Below are 22,616 nucleotides of genomic sequence, written 5' to 3'. Positions count from 1 at the left end.
GGCTTGGTCATCTAATGGGGCTTCGGTGTGTGAAGGCAGTGGACTGTCCATGGAGAGGTTGAAGATTGCATAGTAAGGGCTTGGGTACCTATTGGGCTTGGATATGTTGAGGGAGTGGTCTCACCATGAATGGATGTGTACAAGGTTAATGTTGTGACGGGCCACTCACCTGAAAAGCAGGATGTCTGCAGGGGCGATGGTATGCCCGACCTCCTGGAACACCTCTCGGCACTGCCTGGTGGACACAGTAGCCCCGGCAGGTGTACCAAAAGGAAAGGGAAAGTGGAAGAGAAAGAGACAAACACTGCCATGTCTTGCCGCCCGGTCCAGCCAGGCACCCTGTATCTTCGGGGGGGAGGGCAGGTCATTGTTGACAGAGTGATAGTAGAGCTAGTGCACTCAATTTCCTTGAAACTGAATCTCTCTTCCTGATATGGGCATGGGAGTCGTAGAAGAACCCCGGGATACTCCAACACTTTTCTTGGATAATAATAACTGTAGACACAATTACTAACACTGCATTACCAAAAACCCATACTGAGTACCATAACAATAAGTACTGTGACACTAGGGCTGGTTTCACAGAGATTCACTGTTGCACACTACAATTAGAACTGTAACTGCACTTATCATGCACAAGAAAGCCAAATAAGGGGATTAATTATATCACATATAACTTTCCTGCATGCCTTGGGTTAAACTAAAAGGAACAAAAACAATCCAAGAAATACAAATGTCACTATGGGTTCAACCAGTTAGTGTGGCACAGTTTGCTTTGGTTTTGCTGCATGTGAAAAACCCTTCAAAAGGCAAATTCCTCAAAAGTGAAACACAGGCATGAACTACACAATTTAACTCCAAGGTTTATGTTATTAGAGAAAGAAAAGTCACGTAAATGCTCTTTTAAAATTGCACTGTCACTTTTTGTAGTACTTGAGCTCAAGCACGATTTCCTGAAGCACATTTGGGCAAGTAACTACAATAATAATGTAAAACGCTCAGAAATGAATTTGTCTCTTCGAGATAAGCAACCTGCCAAAATAGGTCAGAAATACAACAGCTCTTCTAGGAAGGCACAGCGCTCAAAGAACAAATTCCCTGGAGAATGCTTGTCAGTTAGCTACAGTCTTTTCCATTGTGCTGGAGAAATGCCTGGTGTCAGCTGGTACAGGAAGAAAAACGAAGATAAGAATTGCCACGAAAGTCCTGAATATGAGGATGACAGCAGGGGCTAGTCTGCCATCTCAGATTCTGAGATCAGGAAGCAAAAGAAAACCAAGCAGGGAGGCAGGCTTCACTCTACTATTTATAACCAATCAGGAAAGTAGTTGAGTTTCTATGTGTGGGTGAAACTAAACGTCACTACGCCCAATCAGAAGCACATGGCTACACCTACTCACATTAGAAAACAAGCATTGATAAAACCAATTGTGTAACACAGCACATTATGTTTACTTGGAAACATGAAGGTTTAACCAAGAACAGAGATATGATTTAACCCTAATCCCTGAGGATGTTGACAGATAATGCGGGAGATACCCTGCGGATTCCTGACAGTTAAGGCTATGCATCATAGGGACTTGGCAACCTCATTTGTCTGAGGTGTCTGGAAGGAGTGGCACATCTGTGAGATTCTGTGTCCAGGGAAAATGATGTGCGAATTAAGGGATTCACCAGCTAATGGGGCTTAGATGTATGAAGGGAATGGACTGTCCTTGAAGAGCTTTGAAGAGATCGAAGACTGCATAGTATGGGCTTGGACGCAGAGGGGGTCTTGGTTATGTAGAGGGAGTGTGCTGACTGTGACAAAGGTTGTTCAAAGTAGGGTCTTTGTTGCCTAATACAGTTTGGGTGTGTGGAGAGAATGGGCTCTGCGTAAAAACTGTGCTCTTCTTCATGGGACCTGTGACTTGTGTATAAAGGGAGTAGGGTACAGTATTATTATGTTATATTTTCACAACCAATTGTTAAAAGTAATGATTCATCTTGAATTGGTGGCTGTCTACCAGGCCAATTCTTGGATAAATACGCCAGATGGTAAGGAGAAGGTGAAAGTCCAGGTAGTATGCTGGCTGGCATGATAAGTCCACCATGGCTGGCATCAAATATTATCAAATATTATCCAGATGAAATTTCCCAGTGGGTGGGAACAATATAAAACTGTGCTAGTTGTTCAAGAGTTACTCTTAGTTGTGCACAGATTGATGTGATAAGTCTGCCACACAAAAAAGTGATATCTTGAAAGGGGTCCTTTGGTGAGGCACAAGCAGCATTAGCATGAACCAATATGTGAATTGATAACAGTGCTAGATATTAAAACCTATGCCGGGTCCATGAAAAATCGTTCAGCGCTTTGGGGTTATTGATTCCTTGTGGAGTTTTATAAAGAATACTCTAACAAATGGGGTCCTGTTTTGTTTGAGGTCTATAAGGAGTTCTCCTCTCTCCCTCAGAAATGTCACAGTGATTACACTCATCCCACCAGGTTACCTGCAAATTTATGTAAATTCTACTGTCCCCTCTCATTGATAAATGTGGATATAAAAAGGTTGGCTAAAATTATTGTGACATAGATTGCTCTCAATCCATCCTTATATAAATCAACCAGACCAGTCAGGATTTCTCCCTCAAAGATCCACCTCTGTCAACCACTCCACACTTTTTTCTCTTATACATCAAATCAACTTGAACATAGGTTTGGCTTTTGTCTTTTTGGATGTGGCCAAAGCTTTCCATTCAATCGAGTGGCTGTTCCTTTTCACAGTTCTTGAGAGGATGGGATTGGGACGAGCTCTATTGAAGTGGATTATCTTGCTATATGCAGGCGTATGAGCAAGAATTAGAGCTAGTGGTCGTTCCTCACTCCTAATCCCTATTGGCAGTGGGACTCAGCAGAAATGCCTCATCTCACTGATCATCTTTGAAGCCTGCAATGGACCTCCTAGCATGTATTATCACCACATTGGAGGAATACATTTCTATAGGCTTAGACTCATTATTTCATTAAACGCATATGACATTCTGATGATCATTAAGAACCCGGAGTGCAACGTTTCATGTGTATCAAAATAAATAGCTGAGTTTGGGAACAGGTCTAGTCTGCAGGTCAACTGGGATAAATCACATCTGATCCCCCTAACAACTGCTACCACACGTCCCATTCAAGTAGCAAACAAAGGGGGTTATTCTAACTTTGGAGGAGGTGTTAATCCGTCCCAAAAGTGACGGAAAAGTGACGGATTTACCACCAGCCGTATTACGAGTCCATTATATCCTATGGAACTCGTAATACGGCTGGTGGTATATCCGTCACTTTACCGTCACTTTTGGGACGGATTAACACTCCTCCAAAGTTAGAATAACCCCCAAAGTCTACTCACTTGCTGAGTATCGGATGTCACAGGGATCGGAAGGTGCTTCTATGTGAAAACTATGGGTAATGTATAGATAGCATAGCGCAGCGGATCGAGAGTTGGATCAAGCTCCTGCTGACTTTGGGGGATAGGATAGATCACATGAAGGTGGCGATCCCCCTCAAACTACTCTAGCTCCTCAAACTATTCCCATCTCATTGATAAGGTCCATTTTTACCCACACTAAATCTCTCATGATCATACTGGCGTGAGCTGGCAGACAACCTAGAATAACTTGGTCCAAGTTACAGCTACCCTATAGCCATGGGGGTTTTGATGTGCCCAACTTTCAGGCACACTATCTGGTGGCACAGCCAAAATTTGCTCATTATTAACCACATGGCACTCAACAGTCTCCCCACCGCAAACTAGAAGTGCACCTGTAAACTCTAATTCCACTTGGAGATTCGCACTATACAATGCACCTTATGGGCACTAACATGCCTCACCCATTTGTCAAACCAAGTACAAATGTGCTCCCTGCATTTACTACTGCCACATAATCCACAACTAACACTGACTACTGAGCCACGAGTAATTCAACATTTGAAAGATCCTTGGGTCCTTTTTTTCTGAATAGCAGCTTCCTCTCATTCCAGGAGTTTGTAGGGCTGGAATGGGCTAGCTGTGTGCATGTGTTGGCATACAATAATCTCTGTTGTGCACTGAAAGATGTTTATGTATCCTTCAATGCAGAAGTTCCTGAATGGGTGCTCGAGACTGCTTTTGACAAACCAGAGTCCAGATAAACTGTTCACACAACTATGTAACAGCACAATTGTTTCACTGGCTTACACAAACCTGAACTTTCAAGCTGGGTGGGATGCAGAGCTTGATGCTGAATCAACAGACTTGCAATAGATTAGTGCTGTGAGCAAATCAAACTTCTAATCTAATGCTAGATTTTAGCCTTTGCAGCTCAAGTTTATTCAAATGTGACATATTTATTAAGGCTTTGTGCCACCCTTGTGACATGCAAGGGGGCTCATGATGATACAAAAACCTAAGTGAGCTTTATCAAGCCACGGTTTGACACCGTGTGCATGGGGCCCTCTTCTGGATATAGCCGTCCCACCTATGGCGACTCACTAAAGTACACAAACATCTGATGGATGGAAAGCTTGAATTAATTGCAGCCAATTGTAATTACTTGGTGCTGCATCCCACTCTATTGATATTCTGCACAACCTGCCATCTCAGATTGGACCCAGTCATAAGCAAATCAATCTTGACCTTGTTGCAGCCAGAACAATCCATTGTGAACTGCCAGGCCGGGTCCCATGAAGAGGAGCACAAGCAAGCTAGGATCAGTTTCACCCTATATTGGCTCATCCATCATATATAGCTTGGTTCCAGTGACACAGTTTGCACAGGTCTGGGAATCCCCGTCTCACTTAGAACACAAGAACCAGGGCTTGTTAGTCAAGTGTGGATTGGCTCCAGCCATCTGCGATTGCCCTTTGCTGTTTTGCTTACTTCAGTGCAACACCCTAAGTTTAACATTATGCTCTGATGAGGGCCCTGTGAAACTTCAAAGTTATCTCACCTACATTTCTAATATGTTAATTAGCGTTCACAGTATTTCACGGCACTTCTAAGTTTTTTATTCAAGAATACCGAATTACAGTTTGAATTAGTGGTTTTGCCTTGATTCCAATATTTGTTTCTCCTGTTCTAACCCCCCACTACATTTTATGAGGCTTTTCCTGGTGATGGTGTTTGCATTCCTATAAATCTGCTTCATTTACTTGGATCCTGTTCTTGTGGCTACACTGATGTAATCTTAATAGGACTGTTTAGTAGCTAGTGCTTTTTAATCTTTTATTCTGTTCTCTAATCTTGTTCCTAACCTGCTGCTTGCTGCCTGGTTGCTAGTTCCATTTGCTGCTCAGCTAATTGTACAATAGGTCCCAGGATACACTGCAACAGTTGAATATCCAAGGATCATTGATGTTAACCCCTACCTGGTCTCATTTCTTCTGTGTGGTCAAGTAATGCTCCAGGAAGTGACCAATCACTGTAGCCAATGCACTGCACATCCCCCAGGTGATGGAATTCTTAGATGTAGTGACTGACATTGAAGTATCTTGCATAGATCATAGGTTGTTTTTCCTTTAGGAAGTGAATTTTTGGGGGCCTGCTTCCTTCCTTAGTGATTGAAGGGTACATGTGTAATGTAAGATGGGGCTTTTGTTGCGCAGATAAAACTTCCTTGGACCGTGAGTCCTTTGATGGATTGGACAACATCACTGCCTAGAATGGAAGGTCCATCTTCCTCTGCCGGGTACATGTGAGCCTGAAGTTGCATGGAAGCAGCATGGGTTTGAGTGCCAACATTTAGGGTCCAGGACTAGTGTGCCTGGTCTTCAAAGCATTTTTGACTTTACATTAAATGCTGAAAACCTCTTGAAATACCCTTTGATATTATGAGTGTAGTTGATATACCAGTGTGAGATTCTCCTCTAGCCACAGTCTATCAGAGGTAGAGTCTGGGGAACCATCTCTTTTTGTCGACATGATATCACTGCTACTTATGTGATGCATTGCTGCTGAGAAGGAGTATTTGTATACAAATATCTGCCTTTTTGACTTCAACAAAAACTTGGGGCACTATTAATCATTTATTCACACAATGAGACCTTGCTGCACTGTGCTGCATTGTGTAAAAGAGATATGACAGGAATGCACCATATGTTTCAAGATATGGCACATTCCTGCTCTCTGCTTGTGCTGGCCCACGTTCGGCTGCCTAGCGCCAATGCAGGTGGTGCAAGGGTGCCTGGATTGCAGCCAGGTTTGTTTATGTGAATGAAGGGCCACATTCCTGCACAAAAATAATCCTTTGAGGCTTTTCCCTTTTTTTAGGAGTGGCTCAGAATGCAAAAAATCTGGCAAAAAATGAGGAGACATAATGGCATTTCCCCTTCTTACGCCTTCCCTGGGAAGGTTTAGGATTTTGATGCATTTCAAGGTCGACCTCTCATTGTAGATCTGGAAATGTGACAAAATCCATGGGTGAATGCATAGATACACCCAGGTCCGCTCATGGAAAACCGTCCTGGGGCAGAGTAACACAAGGCAGTGATTTGTGCTGCCTTGCATTACTCCAGATTTATCAAGCCATGCAAAGTGGCCTTGCCTGGCTGGTAAATCTGATTTTAGGTTTTGCGTCACCCTGCGTCATCTTGCGTGGCTCACGGGCAATGCAAAACCTTTAATAAATCTGACCCATGATGTAAAAGGGAAGCAGTATTTATTTCACCACTGTCCTTCACAGGTAAGCAGAGTAACAATGTCTGATCAGATACACCTGGATGCAGAGATCCATCTGTCTAATAATAGAGAACTAGCTTCATAACTAGTTTACACAATCATATTTTTTGGAGCTCTTGCATAATTATGATGAGCAAAACTAAGAAGCATGTGCATGATGAGATTTATGGGACAAGAGATACTCTTTAGTAGGTGCCATACACCAACTGTATGCACATGTGAGAAGCAATTTAGCAATCTAGTGTGGCACTCAGAGACACTTGACAATGTCTCTTCAATGACTATATATTAGTTTTCAGAACTAACTGTTTTCGGGTATTGATATCCATCCTAAATAGTATGATATAACATTTGGGGATGAATATACAGCCCAACAGTCCAGCACTAGAAGCCAAGATGGCGAAGATCTCCACGGCCACCATGTACCTGCCCTTAGTGCTGAGGTAGGCTGGGAGGAAGGAGACCCAGACGCTGCAGAACACCAGCATGCTGAATGTGATGAGCTTGGCCTCATTGAATTTATCCGGGAGGTTCCTGGCTAAGAAGGCCACAATGAAGCTGGCCAAGGCCAACAGTCCCATGTACCCAATCACACTGTAGAAGGCAGTGACAGAGCCCTGGTCACACTGCAGGATCATCTTCCCAGTCTCAGACTGTGTGTCAGTGCCAGGATGAGGTGGAGCTGTGAGAAGCCAAGAGAGGCAGATTGTCACTTCTCCTAGTGTGCACAAGAGGACAATAGAGCCGGACACTCGGGATCCCAGCCACCTACTTAATCTGCTCCCAGGCCTTGTGGCATTAAAGGCAATGACAACAGTGATGGTTTTTGCTAAAACACAAGACACAGCAACAGTAAAAATAATCCCAAATGCAGCTTGCTGGATCAGACAGGTCCAGGTTGCAGGCCGTCCTATGAATAACAGCGAGCAGAGAAACGCCAACATTAGTGAGAGGAGGAGTGCGTAGCTGAGATCAAGGTTACTGGCCTTTACTAATGGTGTTTCTCTGTGTCCAATAAAGATTCCCAGCACTGCAGCTGTGGTAATAGCAAAGGATACAGCTATGAAGGCCAATGTCACACCAAGGGGATCATTGTATGAGAGGAAAACAATGGTTTTAGGGACGCAGCCGTCCCTCCTGTCAGTGGGCCACTGATCGTCAGGGCACTTCAGGCAGTCCTCTGCATCTACGATTGAAAAGATAATTTAACATTCGTGTAAATAGGAACTATGCATGTAGCATCAACCTTAAATGTACCAGTGTGTTGAACATATTGACAACTTTGTACTGAAATTTTAATATTTAAAGTAAAATTATGTTAAATAGGTCATTTTTCATGCATGTACAAAATATTAGGTTGTCACAATTCCTTTTGGCGTTTGGACTCTGACTGCAGCACAGAGTCACATGAAACCATTGGCCCTCTACTTTGCTTATTATTTAAGCAACACGCCATTTAATGAATGGTAAACAAACCCTAAACAGTCTAATTCCAATCCAATTCCAATCAAGCTCAAGTTTCAGGTTTACTTTTATCATGAATAGTTAGTAAAAACAATTGCATGCACATTTAAAATACTTTGAAAGACTAGCCATGACATCACAATATGTCCATTAAAATGCCTTAAAAGAACAGTACATATACTCAATTAGGGGTGTGGCCTGCTACAAGAGACGTAATATTGTTTTGGCATCCACTAGACAGAGCCATCAATTCAAACAAAATACTATCTTAATACCATCAATCAAATGCAGAATTCCAGTAACCCTTGGAATTTCAAAGAGAGAACATACTTAACCAAAGGGGACCGGATACGTTGAACTGCCCTTCACCAATTATAATGTGTTCACTGTGACATGCACAGCAGATTAGAAGAGCAGCCTGCCAACACTGCCCCTTCAACTATAAGAACAGTCCTGTGGTACTCTCTGCAGGCTCTCCCTAGGACACTCATGGATCCTGCCAATAGTTCCTCTCCCTTTGCTCTAACCTGAAACAGAAAAGGATCCTCTGCGGATAACTGGACCTGGCCACGGTGATGATGACTCTTGGCAGATCGACCAGATAATTCACTTATCCCAAACACATGGAGATTCAGGATTCAATATTCAGTATTCGATGATCCTCCCTATCTGGAGATGATGGATGATTTCACTATCCATGTAGTGCCTAAATATACATGGCAAAAAGGGATACGTGTGAGACAACACCATCCTGATATTTTTAGGATCTAAATAGCTGGACATAGTGTTAATCAAGGAAAAACACGTGCCCTAGTAGAAACGAATAAGATAAAAAGTTGCTGTATTGAGAAAGTGATGCTGCCTCGGCACCTGGCCATATACCAACGCATCCCACATCTTGCATCCTACATTGCTACTGTACAGGAAAGGCAGGTGGCTATTCTTCTCCATACACTTCCCATCAGTGCAGGACCTTGATCTACCCTCAAGGAAGATATGTGTTTGCATGACTCGTGTTCCATTTCCAAACATGTGTGGTGAGCTCTATTTATACCCCTCCGGACTCCCATACTCAGGTCACAGCACTGAATGCAATATCTTGTTCACTAACCGTAGTCTAGTAGATGCCTGATGACTTTCTCCCCCGACTGAGAGAGACTACATTTTCTTTTCAAGCCTCCACAATTTGGAATCCAGCGTTGCATCCCTTCTGCTGAATATTGCACCAACACGATAGAGGTACAGAGGGGCATATTTATACTCTGTTTGCGCCGGATTTGCGTTGTTTTTTTTTACGCAAATCCGATGCAAAACTAACTCCATATTTATACTTTGGCGTTAGACGCGTCGAGCGCCAAAGATCTTGGAGTTTGCGTCATTTTTTAGCGTGGACACCTTCCTTGCGTTAATGATATGCAAGGTAGGCGTACTAAAAAATTACTCCGAGGCATGTGCGTCGTATTTATACTCCCGGGCAAAAATGACGCCCGGGAGTGGGCGGGTAAAAAAAAATGACGTCTACCCTCGTTAGCGTCATTTTTTAACGCCTGGTCAGGGCAGGCGTTAAGGGACCTGTGGGCTCGGAAGGAGCCCGGAGGTGCCCTTCCATGCCCCCAGGGACACCCCCTGCCACCCTTGCCCACCCCAGGAGGACGCCCAAGGATGGAGGGCCTCATCCCAGGGAAGTTAAGGTAAGTTCAGGTAAGTATTTAAAAAAAAAAAAAATTGTGGCATAGGGGGGCCTGATTTGTGCCCCCCTACATGCCACTATGCCCAATGACCATGCCCAGGGGACATAAGTCCCCTAGTCATGGCCATTGGGCAATTGGGAAATGACTCCTGTCTTTGCTAAGACAGGAGTCATTTCAATGGGGGTTGGGAGTAAAAAAAAACGGCGCAAATCGGGTAGAGGCGAAAATTTTGCCTCAGCCTGACTTGCCCCATTTTTTGACGCCCAAGCCCCATATTCCCCTACGCCGGCGCTGCCTGGTGTAACTCATTTTTTTTTACGCACACCAGGCAGCTCCGCCGGCTAACGCCGGCTAACGTCATTGAATAAATACGGCGCTCACATGGCGCTTCAGAATGGCGTTAGCCGGCGTTAAATTTTTTGACGCACAACTGCGTTGGCAGTTGTGCGTCGAAAAGTATAAATATGGCCCAGAGTGTTTGAGACCATTCACTTAGTACTGGACTGGCACCCCAACAGCCTTTTTAAAGAATCTAGAAAATAGATACTCTCAGTTACAACTAACCAGAGAATAAATGGTCACTGTCAAATTATCTATGGGAATACGTGGACCACAACAAGAGATTGATATCATCTTCACAAGCTGTGAGGGTGACAGGTAAAGCCAATGTGATGTGCCTGGTGATCAGGAACTCAACAGCGGCAAATAAAGCAACCCGGTGATGTACGCTTACCCTCAAAGACAAAATCTTGACTTAGACCTGACTGTAATAGAGCTCTCCAAAAGAGGGACCTCATGACAAACTCTTTACTAGTTAGCCATCCAAAGGACATTGTTGCTAAATTTGCAAAATAACATTCTGCCCTCTATACATCGGAATCCCAAATCAATAATAATCGTGATCTCACATTCTTCTGTACCTTCCTATGCTGCAAATGACACTAGATAGCCAAGCGGACCTGGAAGCAGAGCTATCAGAGGAGGAAGTAGTGAAAGCAGTTAAAGCCATGCCAAGTGGCAAGGTGCCACGAGTAGACAGATTCCCTATAGAATTTTACAAAAGTACTGTACCATTGCTGGGAAAACTGACTGAAGCTATCTCTTCACAGACACCACATCTATTGTAATTTACTTAGGGTTCAATATCACTATTATGAGGGGATACCTTCCATCAAACTTATGACAGGTGCCCCTGCCCCGTGATGACGTGGCCATTGACATAGGCAGTGACGTTGGTGACCCCGCCCCGTGCTGACGTAGGCACTGGCTTAGGTGTAGGTGTGTAAAGTGGGTTGTGACATCATGGGGTCACATGTTAGTCATGTGCCAGTGTCCTAGCCCCTGTTTCTTGGCCTATGGGATGTGTAAAACGAGGGCCTTGCTGGCGTGCAACCTTTTTCAGAACCTAATAGGACAAGTCCGGACATGTCAGATATTCAGGAACAAGTGGCTGCTTGGGGGCCTCCTCACAGGGAAGAGCATTGGGAGTGTAAGACTAAACCTCCACACTGCTGGCTAATCCAAAAAGAGGGGCTGGGCAAATATTGCTTGTGTTAGAGCCTGCCAATCAACTTAGACATGCAAGCCTAAAACAGACATGGGTTCAAAGGTGCTCAGCATTTGTCAGAGTATAAAGTGACCAGGCAATTTAAAAACATTTTGAAATAAACAGAAGACAAGCAATGCAAGCCTAAAACTGATGCAGCCCTAAGAGTTCCCAGACCTGGTTTCAAAGGTGCTCAGCATATGTCAAAGTATAAAGTGACCTGGCAATTATTTTATTTTTTAAATAGACAGAAGACAAGCAGTGCAAGCCCAAAACAGATGCACGTCTAAAACAGATGTAGCCTTAAGAGTTCCCAGACCGGGGTTCAAAGGCGCTCAGCATATGTCAATGCACTTTGAAAAAGTTTTTAAATAGACAGAAGACAAGCAATGCAAGCCTAAAACAGATGTAGCCCTAATAGTTCCCACCTCTTGTAGCTATACCTAGCAGAGCAAAATGCATCTGTTTTTGTACAGGTTATTTTGAGACATACATTTATATTGTGTTGAAACAGCTGTTTAAGTTGTAGAGAGGTACCGTATGTTTAAAGACATAAAAACAGAGGTTTTGGTAAAAATATAAATGCCTGAATTTATAGGACAATATACATGATGATTAAATGTTTTCTAATATTGTAATCCTTAGCTATGTAGTTTAGACCCCCTCCCTACAATTTTATTACTCTGCTAGTTTTTAAAAAGGTTTATCAAACACTGTGGGGCTCATTACAACCCTGGCTGTCGATGTTAAAGCTGCAGTAATACCGCCAACAGGCCGGCGGTAAAAGAAATGGGATCACGACCGCAGTGAAAATAGCCAACATAGACAGAAAATGTAACACTCCGACCGCCACGGCAGTAGCAACCAACACCAGGGCGGTCACCGCCAACAGACAGGCGGAAGACAATGTACTGCCCACCCCATTACAACCCGCCAATCCGCCAGCTTTTCCAGGGTGGTACCAACGCCATCAAAAGCACGGGGCAACAGAACACAGAAGGGAAACGACTCACCTCTCGACACTCAAGGAAGAACCAGGACGCCATGAAGCTCAAGCTGCAGGTGTTCCCCATGCTGGTCTACCTCCTCATACACCAGGAATATCATATCAAAGGCGGCGACGATGACCACGGTGAGTACTGCACCTAGCACACAGGGGAGGGGGGAGGAAAAAGAGAGTGATACACACACGCAACACGCAACACTCCCAACCCCACCCTCACCCACAGCACCATACACTCAAACACATGCATCAACATTATGTTTACACCCTGTAACCCCCTTGAAGAATGCAAGGACAAAAGGAATTGAGTCCAATCAGTGATATTTTAGAAACAGGCAGATATACTTAACAAATATAAAAATATAAAAACAGTATTTACGAAAATACACAATATCTACATAAGGCCGTACATTGTCCTATGCAAATGTCCATGGGCCCCTGGGCCCTGCCTCAATACGGAGAGAACACTGCAGGGGCATCAGGTCGTAAACACACAGGCACCTCAGGGAGATGGGGAAGGCGGGGCACTTCAGCCAGAAGATGGTACTACGCCACTGCTCCTGGAGGGGGCTACATGCCACCAGTGATGTCCTGGGGAGTGCAAAGCCACATTCTCTCAAGTGGGTGGTTTGCCCACTGCTTGGTCCAGGGGAGTGCAAGGCTACAGTCTCTCAAGTCTCTCAAGTGGGTGGTTTGCCCACTCCTTGGTCCTGGGGAGTGCAAGGCCACAGTCTCTCAAGGGGAAGTATTTTCCACTGGTTCTGGAGGGGGGCTTGTGCCCAGTGTGCTTCATCCTGCCAAGGAAAGGGTGAGTGGATGCATATCTCCACTGGTTCTGGAGGGGGCCTTGTGTACAGTGATGCAGCACTTGGTGTGTGGCAGTTCACATTCTCTCATCTGGGTGTCTGAGGTACGAGATTTGCAGGGACCAGGTAGCATGAAAGTACATGGAGGCAGGGCCAGACTCCATTGTGCGGCAACTAAGACTGCAAACTGGTGGTAGATCTGGTGCCGGTGGGGGTGCTGCCAGTGGTGGTGAGAGGCTCCAGCCCGTCTCCTGCAGCCTCGGACGTACGCACACTGGGGATGCTGCTGCTGGTAGTGGTCCTAATGTCAGCGGTGTAGGTGGCGGTGCTTGTAGCAGTGCTTGTAGCGGTGCTTGCGGCGGGGATGCTGGCAGTGCTGCCCATGGTGCAGGTGCTGCCAGTGGTGGAGGGAGGCACCAGCCCTTCTCCTGCAGCCTCGGATGGCTGGCCACTGGGGATGCTGCTGTTGACAGTAGTAGTGACAGCAGAGGGGCAGGTGGCGGTGCAGGTGGCGGTGCTTGCAGCGGGGCTGCTGGCGTTGCTGGCCGCGGTGCAGGTGGCAGGGCTGTTGGTTCTGATGGTGGCCACCAGGTCCTCACCTGCAGCCTCCGACGTCTGAAGTGCCTGGTCTTGGCTTTTCTGCCCCTTCCTCACCTTGGCTGATGCTGCTGGGACCTTGGCTCTGGCAGCTGGAGTTTTGGAGGAGGCCTTGCTGGGTGGGTCATGCTCCTTGCCCTTGCTGCATGCTGTCCCCTTCTTCACCCTGGCAGGTGGTGGAATGGTTTGGTCCTTTGCAGGGGATGGTGGCACACTGGCTGGCCTGACGGGTGCCCCCTTAGAGCTTCTGGGAGTTGCAGGTACCACAGCGGACGCTGACTTGGTGGATGAGGTGCTGGCCTGGGTTCTGGACATCCTTGGCCGAGGGGAAGGATGGAGGGAGAGGGGTAGGCAACAGGTCAATGCTTGCCAGGAAAAGTGTTTTAGACACACTGGGACAGGAAGATGGAGAGGGTTTGGGAGTGGAGGAAGAGGGAGTGGTTGTAGGAGATGTCTGTTGGCTGAGTTTGAGTGAAAGTGCATGGGCTGGATGCAGTTGTGAGGTGGATGGCTGTTGGGTGGGTGGGTGCTTGCGTTTGGGTACTTTGGGAGGAGGATTGTCAGACACACTGGGAGAGGACACAGGGAATGTGTGCATGGTTGTGGGGGTGGTGACTGCTCGTGAGGAGTGTGTTGTGTTGGGCATACTGGTGATGAAGGTAGTGGATGAGGATGTAGTGCATGCAGATGTGAGTGGAGATGCTACTGGTAGGGAGGTGGATGAAGAGGAGGAGGGGGACACAGTGGAGGCAGTGGATGTTGGTGTGTTTGCATGGGTATGGTGCTTGTGTGAGTGCCTGTGCGATGAAGTGTGGCGCTTATGTTTGCCTGAGCCACTTTTGTGTGGTGATTTGGGTGAGTGCTGGTCTGAAGGTGTGCTTGGGATAGGCTAGGGTTGAGGGGATTGAGTCTGGGTAGAGGAAGTTGGAGGAGGGAGGCTAGAGACAGGAACAATGGCTGCCACAGTGCGGAGGCCACCACGCCAGAGTGAATGCCCTCTATGTGTGCATTGATTTGTTGCAAATGCCTCTTGACACTCTGGATGGTATTCAGTATAGTTGACTGCCCAACAGTGAGGGATCTCAGGAGGTCAATAGCCTCCTCACTGAGGCCAGCAGGGCTGACTGGCGCAGGGCCTGAGGTGCCTGGGGTGAAGGAGATGCCCACCATCCTGGGTGAGCGGGCATGGGAAATATGCTGAGGAGCACCTGGGAGGGTGGTGCTGGTAGGGGGGGTGGTGGCTGTTGTTGTTGGGGTGGGCACAGAGGTGTCCCCCACCACCAGGGAGCTTCCATCTGAGGAGGAGTCGCTGTCTGTGGTCTCCCCTCCTGTCGTGGTGCTCCCCTCAACCTCCGTCCCACTTGTGCCCTCACCCTCGGTGGATTCGACCTCCAGGCCCATGTGGGATGCAGCTTCCTCCATCGCCGGTGCCTCTGCTCCTCCACCAGATGATGCTAATGCACCTAAGGACAAGGTGACAAAACAAAAAGGAGGGGGAAGAGACAGAGGATACACTTGGTCAATGACACAACACCACTACCGTTGGCGTACACAACACACAGGGAGCAGCACTATGCACTAGGCCATGCCCAACAATTTACTAAGACAGTGACCAATGCCTAACGCCATTAGCTGCACACCTGAAACCCACAGGCCCCTGCCCAGTAGTAGATGCCCACCAACACTATTAGGGTAGGAGTGCTCCAGAGCCTGCCCAACAAGGGACCTACCCTGCCATGTTCGCCCTGGCCTAGGGGCACCCACAGCCCACATACTCCACCCAGGTACCTCATAACCTGTGCAAAGTCAGGTTTCAGATTCTGTACTCACCCCCTCGTGGCTGCTGTAATGCCTTTAAGCGCCCATCCAACTCCGGATAGGCTACCGCCAGGATGCAGAACATCAGGGGGGTCATGGTACGACGGGCACCCCTTCCTTGTTGGGAGGCCAACCCCAGCTGGGCCTCCACCGCCTTCTTTGCCCAGCGGAGCAGGTCCTCCCACCTCTTGTGGCAGTGGTTGCTCCGCCTGTCAAAGACCCCCAGGGTCCACACCTCCTTGACGATGGCACGCCAAATACCCTTTTTCTGGTAGGCGCTGACCTGCAGGGAAAAGACATGCAGAAAAGGGAATTAGTCACCCGTCCGGACCGTCAGACTCATTGCCCACCAGATTCCACCCATCCCCTGACGCACATACATTGACCACCTTACATGCTGCACTCTGGCCAGGACCCCTCTTCCCCCCTACATGTGGCTTACACACACAGCACTCCATACATTCATGGCCCACACATCATGCTCACAGTGTACTCACCTGTTTGTCTGGAGAACCGTAAAGTAACTTGTACTGAGGTAGGACCCCACCCACCAGTTTCTCCAACTCGTCCACATTGAAGTCAGGGGCCCTTTCCCCAGACACTTGTGCTATGGTCGGTTCCCGACACAGGTCACAGCAGCACTTGTATTGTAGGTCCTCTCCTGTTGAAGGTCCAATAGCAAGTGAGTGATTAGATAGCAAATGGCTGTGACGTCCACGGTGGTGCGAACCGTCACCGCAGGCGTACATCGCCATTGTCTCCTGGAACCCATAGGGGCCAATGATAACCAATGCGATTTTGCGTGGTGGTCATCGACCACCTACCGCCACGCACACAACTCCAACGTAATTACCTCATTTCTACTTGTCCCTCCTCACAGGTCAGGCAGCTGCCATTTCAGTGGGACACAGGGCATGGCACCTAACTGCGTCACAACAGACATTGGCACTTCAACTGACTCCCAAGTTTACATACTGTTTCTGTAAAGTAAACAAATCATCATCAGTGCAATATATGTGTGAATATGACCCTCTGCTCACCATTTTCTTCCATAGGCTTCAACCGTTGACGCAGAATATGAGATGGTGGCATCCTACGGTATACAGACCCCAGGAGTACCTTGGGACAATGGAGGACAGACACAATATCATTACCTACAGACTTGACCGTGCCACAATCCAAGAACTGTGTGCCCAATTGGAACTAGACATGATGGCAGCAATCCGCCAGCCCACAGGTATCCCCCCGCTAGTGCAGGTCCTGTCAGTCCTCCATTTCCTGCCGAGTCGTTCCTTCCAAACAACAGTGGCCATGGCATCAGGGATGTCTAAGCCAATGTTCTCTTACGTGTTGACCAAAGTGTTGTCTGCCCTGCTGAAACACATGCGCAGCTACATGGTGTTCCCCCAGGTGGAGGATTTGGCAACAGTGAAGGCTGACTTTTATGTCCTAGGACATATCCCCAACATCATTGGTGCCATTGATGATACTCATGTGGCATTTGTCCCCCCGGAGAACAGAACAAGTTTACAGGAATAGAAAAAGCTATCACTCTATGAATCTGCAGATGGTGTGTTTGGCGGACCAGTACATCTCCCATGTGAATGCCAAATATCCTGGCTCTGTGCATGACGCCTTTATCTTGAGGAATAGCAGCATCCCATATGTGATGGGCCAACTCCAGAGGCACTGGGTGTTGCTAATAGGTGAGTCAAAGGTCCCCTCACAGTATGTGTAGGTGTATGGGTATGGGGTTGCCCCTAAGGGTTAGTGTGTGTCTAACAGTTGTCCCTCGATATTTGCAGGTGACTCTGGTTACCCCAACCTCTCATGGCTACTGACCCCAGTGAGGAATGCCAGGACAAGGGCAGAGGAATGTTACAATGAGGCACATGGGTGTACAAGGAGGATTATAGAAAGGACCTTTGGCCTCCTGAAGGCCAGGTTCCGGTGCCTCCATCTGACAGGTGGATCCCTGTACTACGCACCCAAGAAGGTGTGCCAGATCATCGTTGCATGTTGCATGTTGCACAACCTGGCCTTGAGACTTCAGGTGCCTTTGCTGCAGGCGGATGTGCCTGGAGATGGTCCTGTGGCAGCGGTGGAGCCTGTGGACAGTGAGGATGAGGAGGCAGAGGAAGAAGATGTTGACAACAGAACCAATATTATGCGGCAGTACTTCCAGTGACACATAGGTAAGACACTTTAACTTCACTTAACATTTCTGTTATCTGTTGGACATTGTACAAGGCAGCCTGTTTCCCTATGTCTATGGCCACTGACTGTGACCTTTGGCATCTCTATTTTCAGATCTCTGTGCTCCACTCTGGCACCTGCTATATGTACTGCAGAACACCAAAGGTCACCCTAAAGTATATTTCACTGTACTTTTGAGTTGCTATGCTTTGATAATGTTGTACTAATACATTTGTGAATCATTTGATAGACTCCAGATTGATATTTGTTCCATGGGTGTTTATTTAGGTGCTCATAAGTAGAGGGGGATGTGCAAGAGGCTGGGCTGATGGTGGAGGAAAGTTCAGGGTAGAGTCAAGTCGTTGGTATCACAGGTGCATTGTCCAATGGGGCATAGGAAGGGGAGTTATGGCAGTTCAAGGTTGACAGGGTGATAGTGTGGGACAGAAGGGTGACAATCAGGAGAGTCTTATTTCCTGGCGGCGTCTTGGCAATGTTCTCAGGCTTCTGCATGGATCTCAGGGACCATTTGTGGGGTGGTTCTCCTTCTTCAGGGGGTGGGGTGCTGGTGGCCTGTTGGTCCTGTGGCGGGGCCTCCTGTCCACTAGCACCGGCAGAGGTGGAACTGTTCCTCGGTTTGGCTAGTGTCAGGCGCCCGTTGTTGTGTCACTGCCTCCCTCATGGTCTTGGCCATGTCATCCAGCACCCCTGCAATGGTGACCAGGATGGTGTAGATTTTTGTTAGGTCATCCCTGATCCCCAGGTACTGTCCCTCCTGCAGCCGCTGGGTCTCCTGCAGCTTGTCCAGTATTTGGCCCATCGTCTTCTGCGAGTGGTAGTATGCTCCCAGGATGTTGGAGAGTTCCTCGTGGAGAGTGGATTCCCGGGGCCTGTCCTCCCCCTGTCGCACAGCAGTATTCCCAGCTTCCCTGTTGTCCTGTGCCTCTGTCCCCTGAACCGTGTGCCCACTGACCCCAGGTCCCTGATCGTCCTGGGTTTGTGGGTTGCCTGGGGTCCCTGTAGTGGTGGACACACTGCTGATTGATGGGTCCTGGGGACAGTGTCATGGGCCTGCTGGGTGGGTGCTGTGCTGGTGTTTCCTGAGGGGGGAGGCTCTGTGGTGGGTTGGGACTGTGGCAGGGCAACCGACTGTCCAGAGGTCCCGGATGGGCCAGGTTGGTCATTGAGATCCAGGGGTGCAGAGCTGCTGTCGTCACAGTGGGCCTCTTCTGTGGGGGGACTGGATGTAGCTGGCACTTCCTCTCAGGTGACATTGAGTATGGGTCCTGTGGGCATGATAATGCAGTGTGAGTGTATCTGTGTGTGCCATCTTGTGCATGGGCGTGTTTCCCTGTATGATTGTGATTTTCCTGTCAGCTTGGCCTTGTGTGAGTGGTGATTTTGTGGGCTGGCTGAGTCTTTCTACTGGGCATGCTGTGCTGATGGGTGTCCATGCAGATCTGTGATGGGGGTCCATGCATTGGTGTTGCGTTGGTATTGGGATGGGTGGGTTGTGATGGTAGGGTATATGTGAGGTGATAGAGTGATGGGAGTGAGGGTAAGGGTGGGGGTATGTGATGGCATGCAGGTAGGGTGGGGGATAAGATTTGACTTACTGGGGGGCGTGGTCTGGCCACGATAAACGATGGCCGTCTAGGTCCCGAGATCCGCAAGGCAGAGGGCCGCAGACCGAGGACAGTGGGGCCGAGGGCGCTGAGAAAGCCCCCCCTGGCCATCGCTTTACCAGGCGACGAGGACCGGCACCAGATGGAGGACCGGGGGAGGGTTGAGAGATGCGCCCTCCTCCCCGAGCGCTCCGGAGTCACAAGCGACGGCACAGAGGCCCGTGGTGAGATCTGAAGCCGCGGCCTCGCGTGAAAGAGGGCCCGACCCGGGTGGCGCACCTCCCTGCGTTGAGGCCACCGGAGACGGTGGTTCCCCCGTAACCCCCCCGCTCACTCAACCTCATTGCTCTCCCCCTTCCTCCCCTGGACTGGAGGCTTGGAGAGTGTCGGAGGGGTCGGGTGGCCCGCGGGAGGCGGCGAGAGAGCCGGGGTCCCCTCCCCCCACCTGGTCAGAAGATCAGTGCCTTCTTTTGAGGACCCAGATGTGGGCTGTTGCCTCCAGGTGAACGGGGCATCGCTGAAGTCCACACCGGCCCCAACCTGTCACCACCAGTTTCTGCCGTCTCCCTGCAACAAGGCCTACTTTGAAGAACACAACTGCAGCCTAGAGCATCGGGGAGGCCTCACCCGGGAGACTCACCTCACTTTCACTTTGCCAAGGTGGACTACTAGACTGGCACCAGGGACGGCGGGGGTAGGAGACTCGCTTTGCCTACTTTCAATTCTCCCCCCCCTCGCTCGGACATTGGAGAGCTCACGCCCTGGAGGGCACGACGGAGTCGCCAAAACGGTCTAGGTGGACCCTCACCCTCACAACCAACCTGGAGCAGGGACCGACAGAACCCCCCCCCACCTCCCTCCTCTTTTCTTTCCTGTCGGGGATCCTAGGCACGCTACGACCTTCAGGTGGGGAAGGATTATCGCCAATGTCAACGATGGGCCCTTCTTGCGCCCCCATGCCAAATGTAAATAGCCACTAGCCAACTGCGCTGACTTTCTTTTTCCTCTGGAGGACAGGAAGATCGCCTGAGACAACATCAGCGTCTGGATCCCTGCGCTACCCAGGAGACTGGAGGCCTGTTTCACAAGATCCTGTTGTGCGTCAGTAAAATACGCACCCGAAGTTGATGACTACCTGTCTCCCCTTCCATCTGCCCCCCTCTGTTCCTTTTTACACTCTTTGCCCCTACAGAGCCAAATGCTGATACCTCTCGGATCCCTACCTGCACGGGGGAACGCGCAATTCCCAGGGGCAAGACAACGGGCAAAACATTGGGTAAGCCAGCCCGCCAACTACTCTTCTCTGAAGCCCTGCGCCAACAGAAACAGCATTCTGCGGAGGTCCCCCTCCCATCCCCATGTAGCAGCAAGGTAGATGACACACAAGGTACAACAATGGACCGAATACTGCAGGAGATATCGGCGGTGAGTCATAAACTGGAGGGCATGGAAAGTGCCATGGTGGCACTGACAGCGGAGACAAGATCTATGCACCTGGACATAGCGGGCTTCCAGTCTCAAATCTCCGGGCTCAATCAGCGAGTGGCTACAGTGGAAACTCCTGCACCTTCGTAGTAAACTGATCGACTTGGAAGACAGGAACCGCAGGGACAGCGTCACCCTCCTTGGGTTTCCGGAGGGCATCGAGGGCATAGACCTGTTCTCCTACCTGCGGGAAACGCTACCCAAACTAACGGAGATAACGTTCGACCCTCCTCTGAAATTCCAAAGGGCTCATAGGCTGGGCCCTAAGAGACAAAATGGGAACTACCGCCCCGTCCTATTATAGTCTGCTTTTCAGCTGATTTCTCCGAAGAGACTGCCGAATGAAGGAAAGCCTTCCTATCCCTCCGTACTCGCCTCCGTCATTTAGACGTGAAATTCGGCCTGTTAGAACCAGCCAGGATGTGGATCACCAATAAAGGGGAATCATGGAGCTTCTACGACCCGGAGGATCTGAGAGCGTTTTTAGATGGGCTCCACGACCAGTCCCACACCATGGAAATGACCCCCCAAGACTCCCCTGGACACACAGGACTTACCCGCAGGAGCCAGCCACACGGAACCAGCACCCGAATTGGAGGGAAGATTCATTACTGATCCCCAAACCAGAGGAAGAGACCTGGACAGACTCACAAAAACCTATGACGACAGGGGCCAGGTGCTCCAGGAGGTGGCGATATATACACAGACATCGGACAGAGACAAATCTCGCTCCCCTTTAAAAGCCACGGCTGCCCCCACCTGAGTAAAAGGCAGCATCGGACTGTGGGGGGGCGCTTGCTGCTGCTGCCCACGGACTGCCCTTGATGAGCCAAAGGGACCCGGTGGTGTAGAGGACGAACCAGAGTGATGAGTATCTGATTTTGTGAACTAACAGATATACTGCTACGAGGGGCTTTCACCCCTGACTGCCCTTGTTTATTTTTTGCTTCCCCCTGCTTGTTATATGTTTTAATCTGGTTATAATCCTGTTATAATTCCGTTGCAACTCTGCCATAACCACCTATAACCACGTATGCCTGCACATCTCTCATGCTTCTAATTTTTCTTTCTAGACGCTGAGAAATCTGGTTGCCTCTAGCAACATAGTCCCCGCTCAATCTATTTACTATTTTAGATTGCTTTTCATGATTGTTGCTGATTGCCCTTTATCGGCGGTATCGTATAATTGCAGCAGGCCAGCACATGGCATTGGCGCAACACCCCCGCTTCCCCACTGTGCTCCACACACCCCGCCCCATCCCTCCCGCCCCTCACCCTCAAAAAATACAAAATCAAAAACAGAAACTCTACTACACATGGGATATTTGCTTAGCCGCGACCCAGACGTTGATCTAATCTCGCAAAATCCTTTGCATGTCCACCAGCACCTTATCCATGCCCTTTGTTCCTCTCCTTTCCCTCCCCTTTTCCCCCTCGTTTCTCCTTGCGGTACTGCGCCGCCTGACTCCGGGTCTTTGGACTTCTCAACATGGGTCGCCACAAGAGCCACATACAATATACATACAGCCCTCTCCCCATACTCTCCTGCCTACCCCTTAAGTCACATAGATCCGCATGCAGCGGGGAGAAACAGACCAGGGGGGACTGGGGTGCCATGTGGTGTCGCCCCCCCGTGGCCTGGGGCCCGCTAGTCAGGCACCGGAGCTCAATAGGCCTGGGTTCTAGACCCACAGGTAAA

At 48.8% G+C, this 22,616-nt stretch overlaps 1 protein-coding gene across 1 annotated transcript in view; it reads right to left on the bottom strand.

The window, feature by feature from the left end:
* Positions 1–6,967: 6,967 nt before the first annotated feature.
* Positions 6,968–22,616, bottom strand: part of LOC138279125 (vomeronasal type-2 receptor 26-like) — a 157,389-nt gene continuing 141,740 nt past the window's right edge. The window contains exon 6 of the mRNA XM_069219374.1: positions 6,968–7,872. Coding sequence (XP_069075475.1) covers positions 6,968–7,872 — 905 coding nt within the window. The remainder of the gene's footprint in view (positions 7,873–22,616) is intronic.

The sequence above is a fragment of the Pleurodeles waltl genome, chromosome 2_2, assembly GCF_031143425.1.
Source record: "Pleurodeles waltl isolate 20211129_DDA chromosome 2_2, aPleWal1.hap1.20221129, whole genome shotgun sequence".
Lineage (NCBI taxonomy): Eukaryota > Metazoa > Chordata > Amphibia > Caudata > Salamandridae > Pleurodeles > Pleurodeles waltl.
The sequence above is the reverse complement of the archived record's forward strand: the minus strand, read 5'-3'. Positions and strand labels throughout refer to the sequence as shown.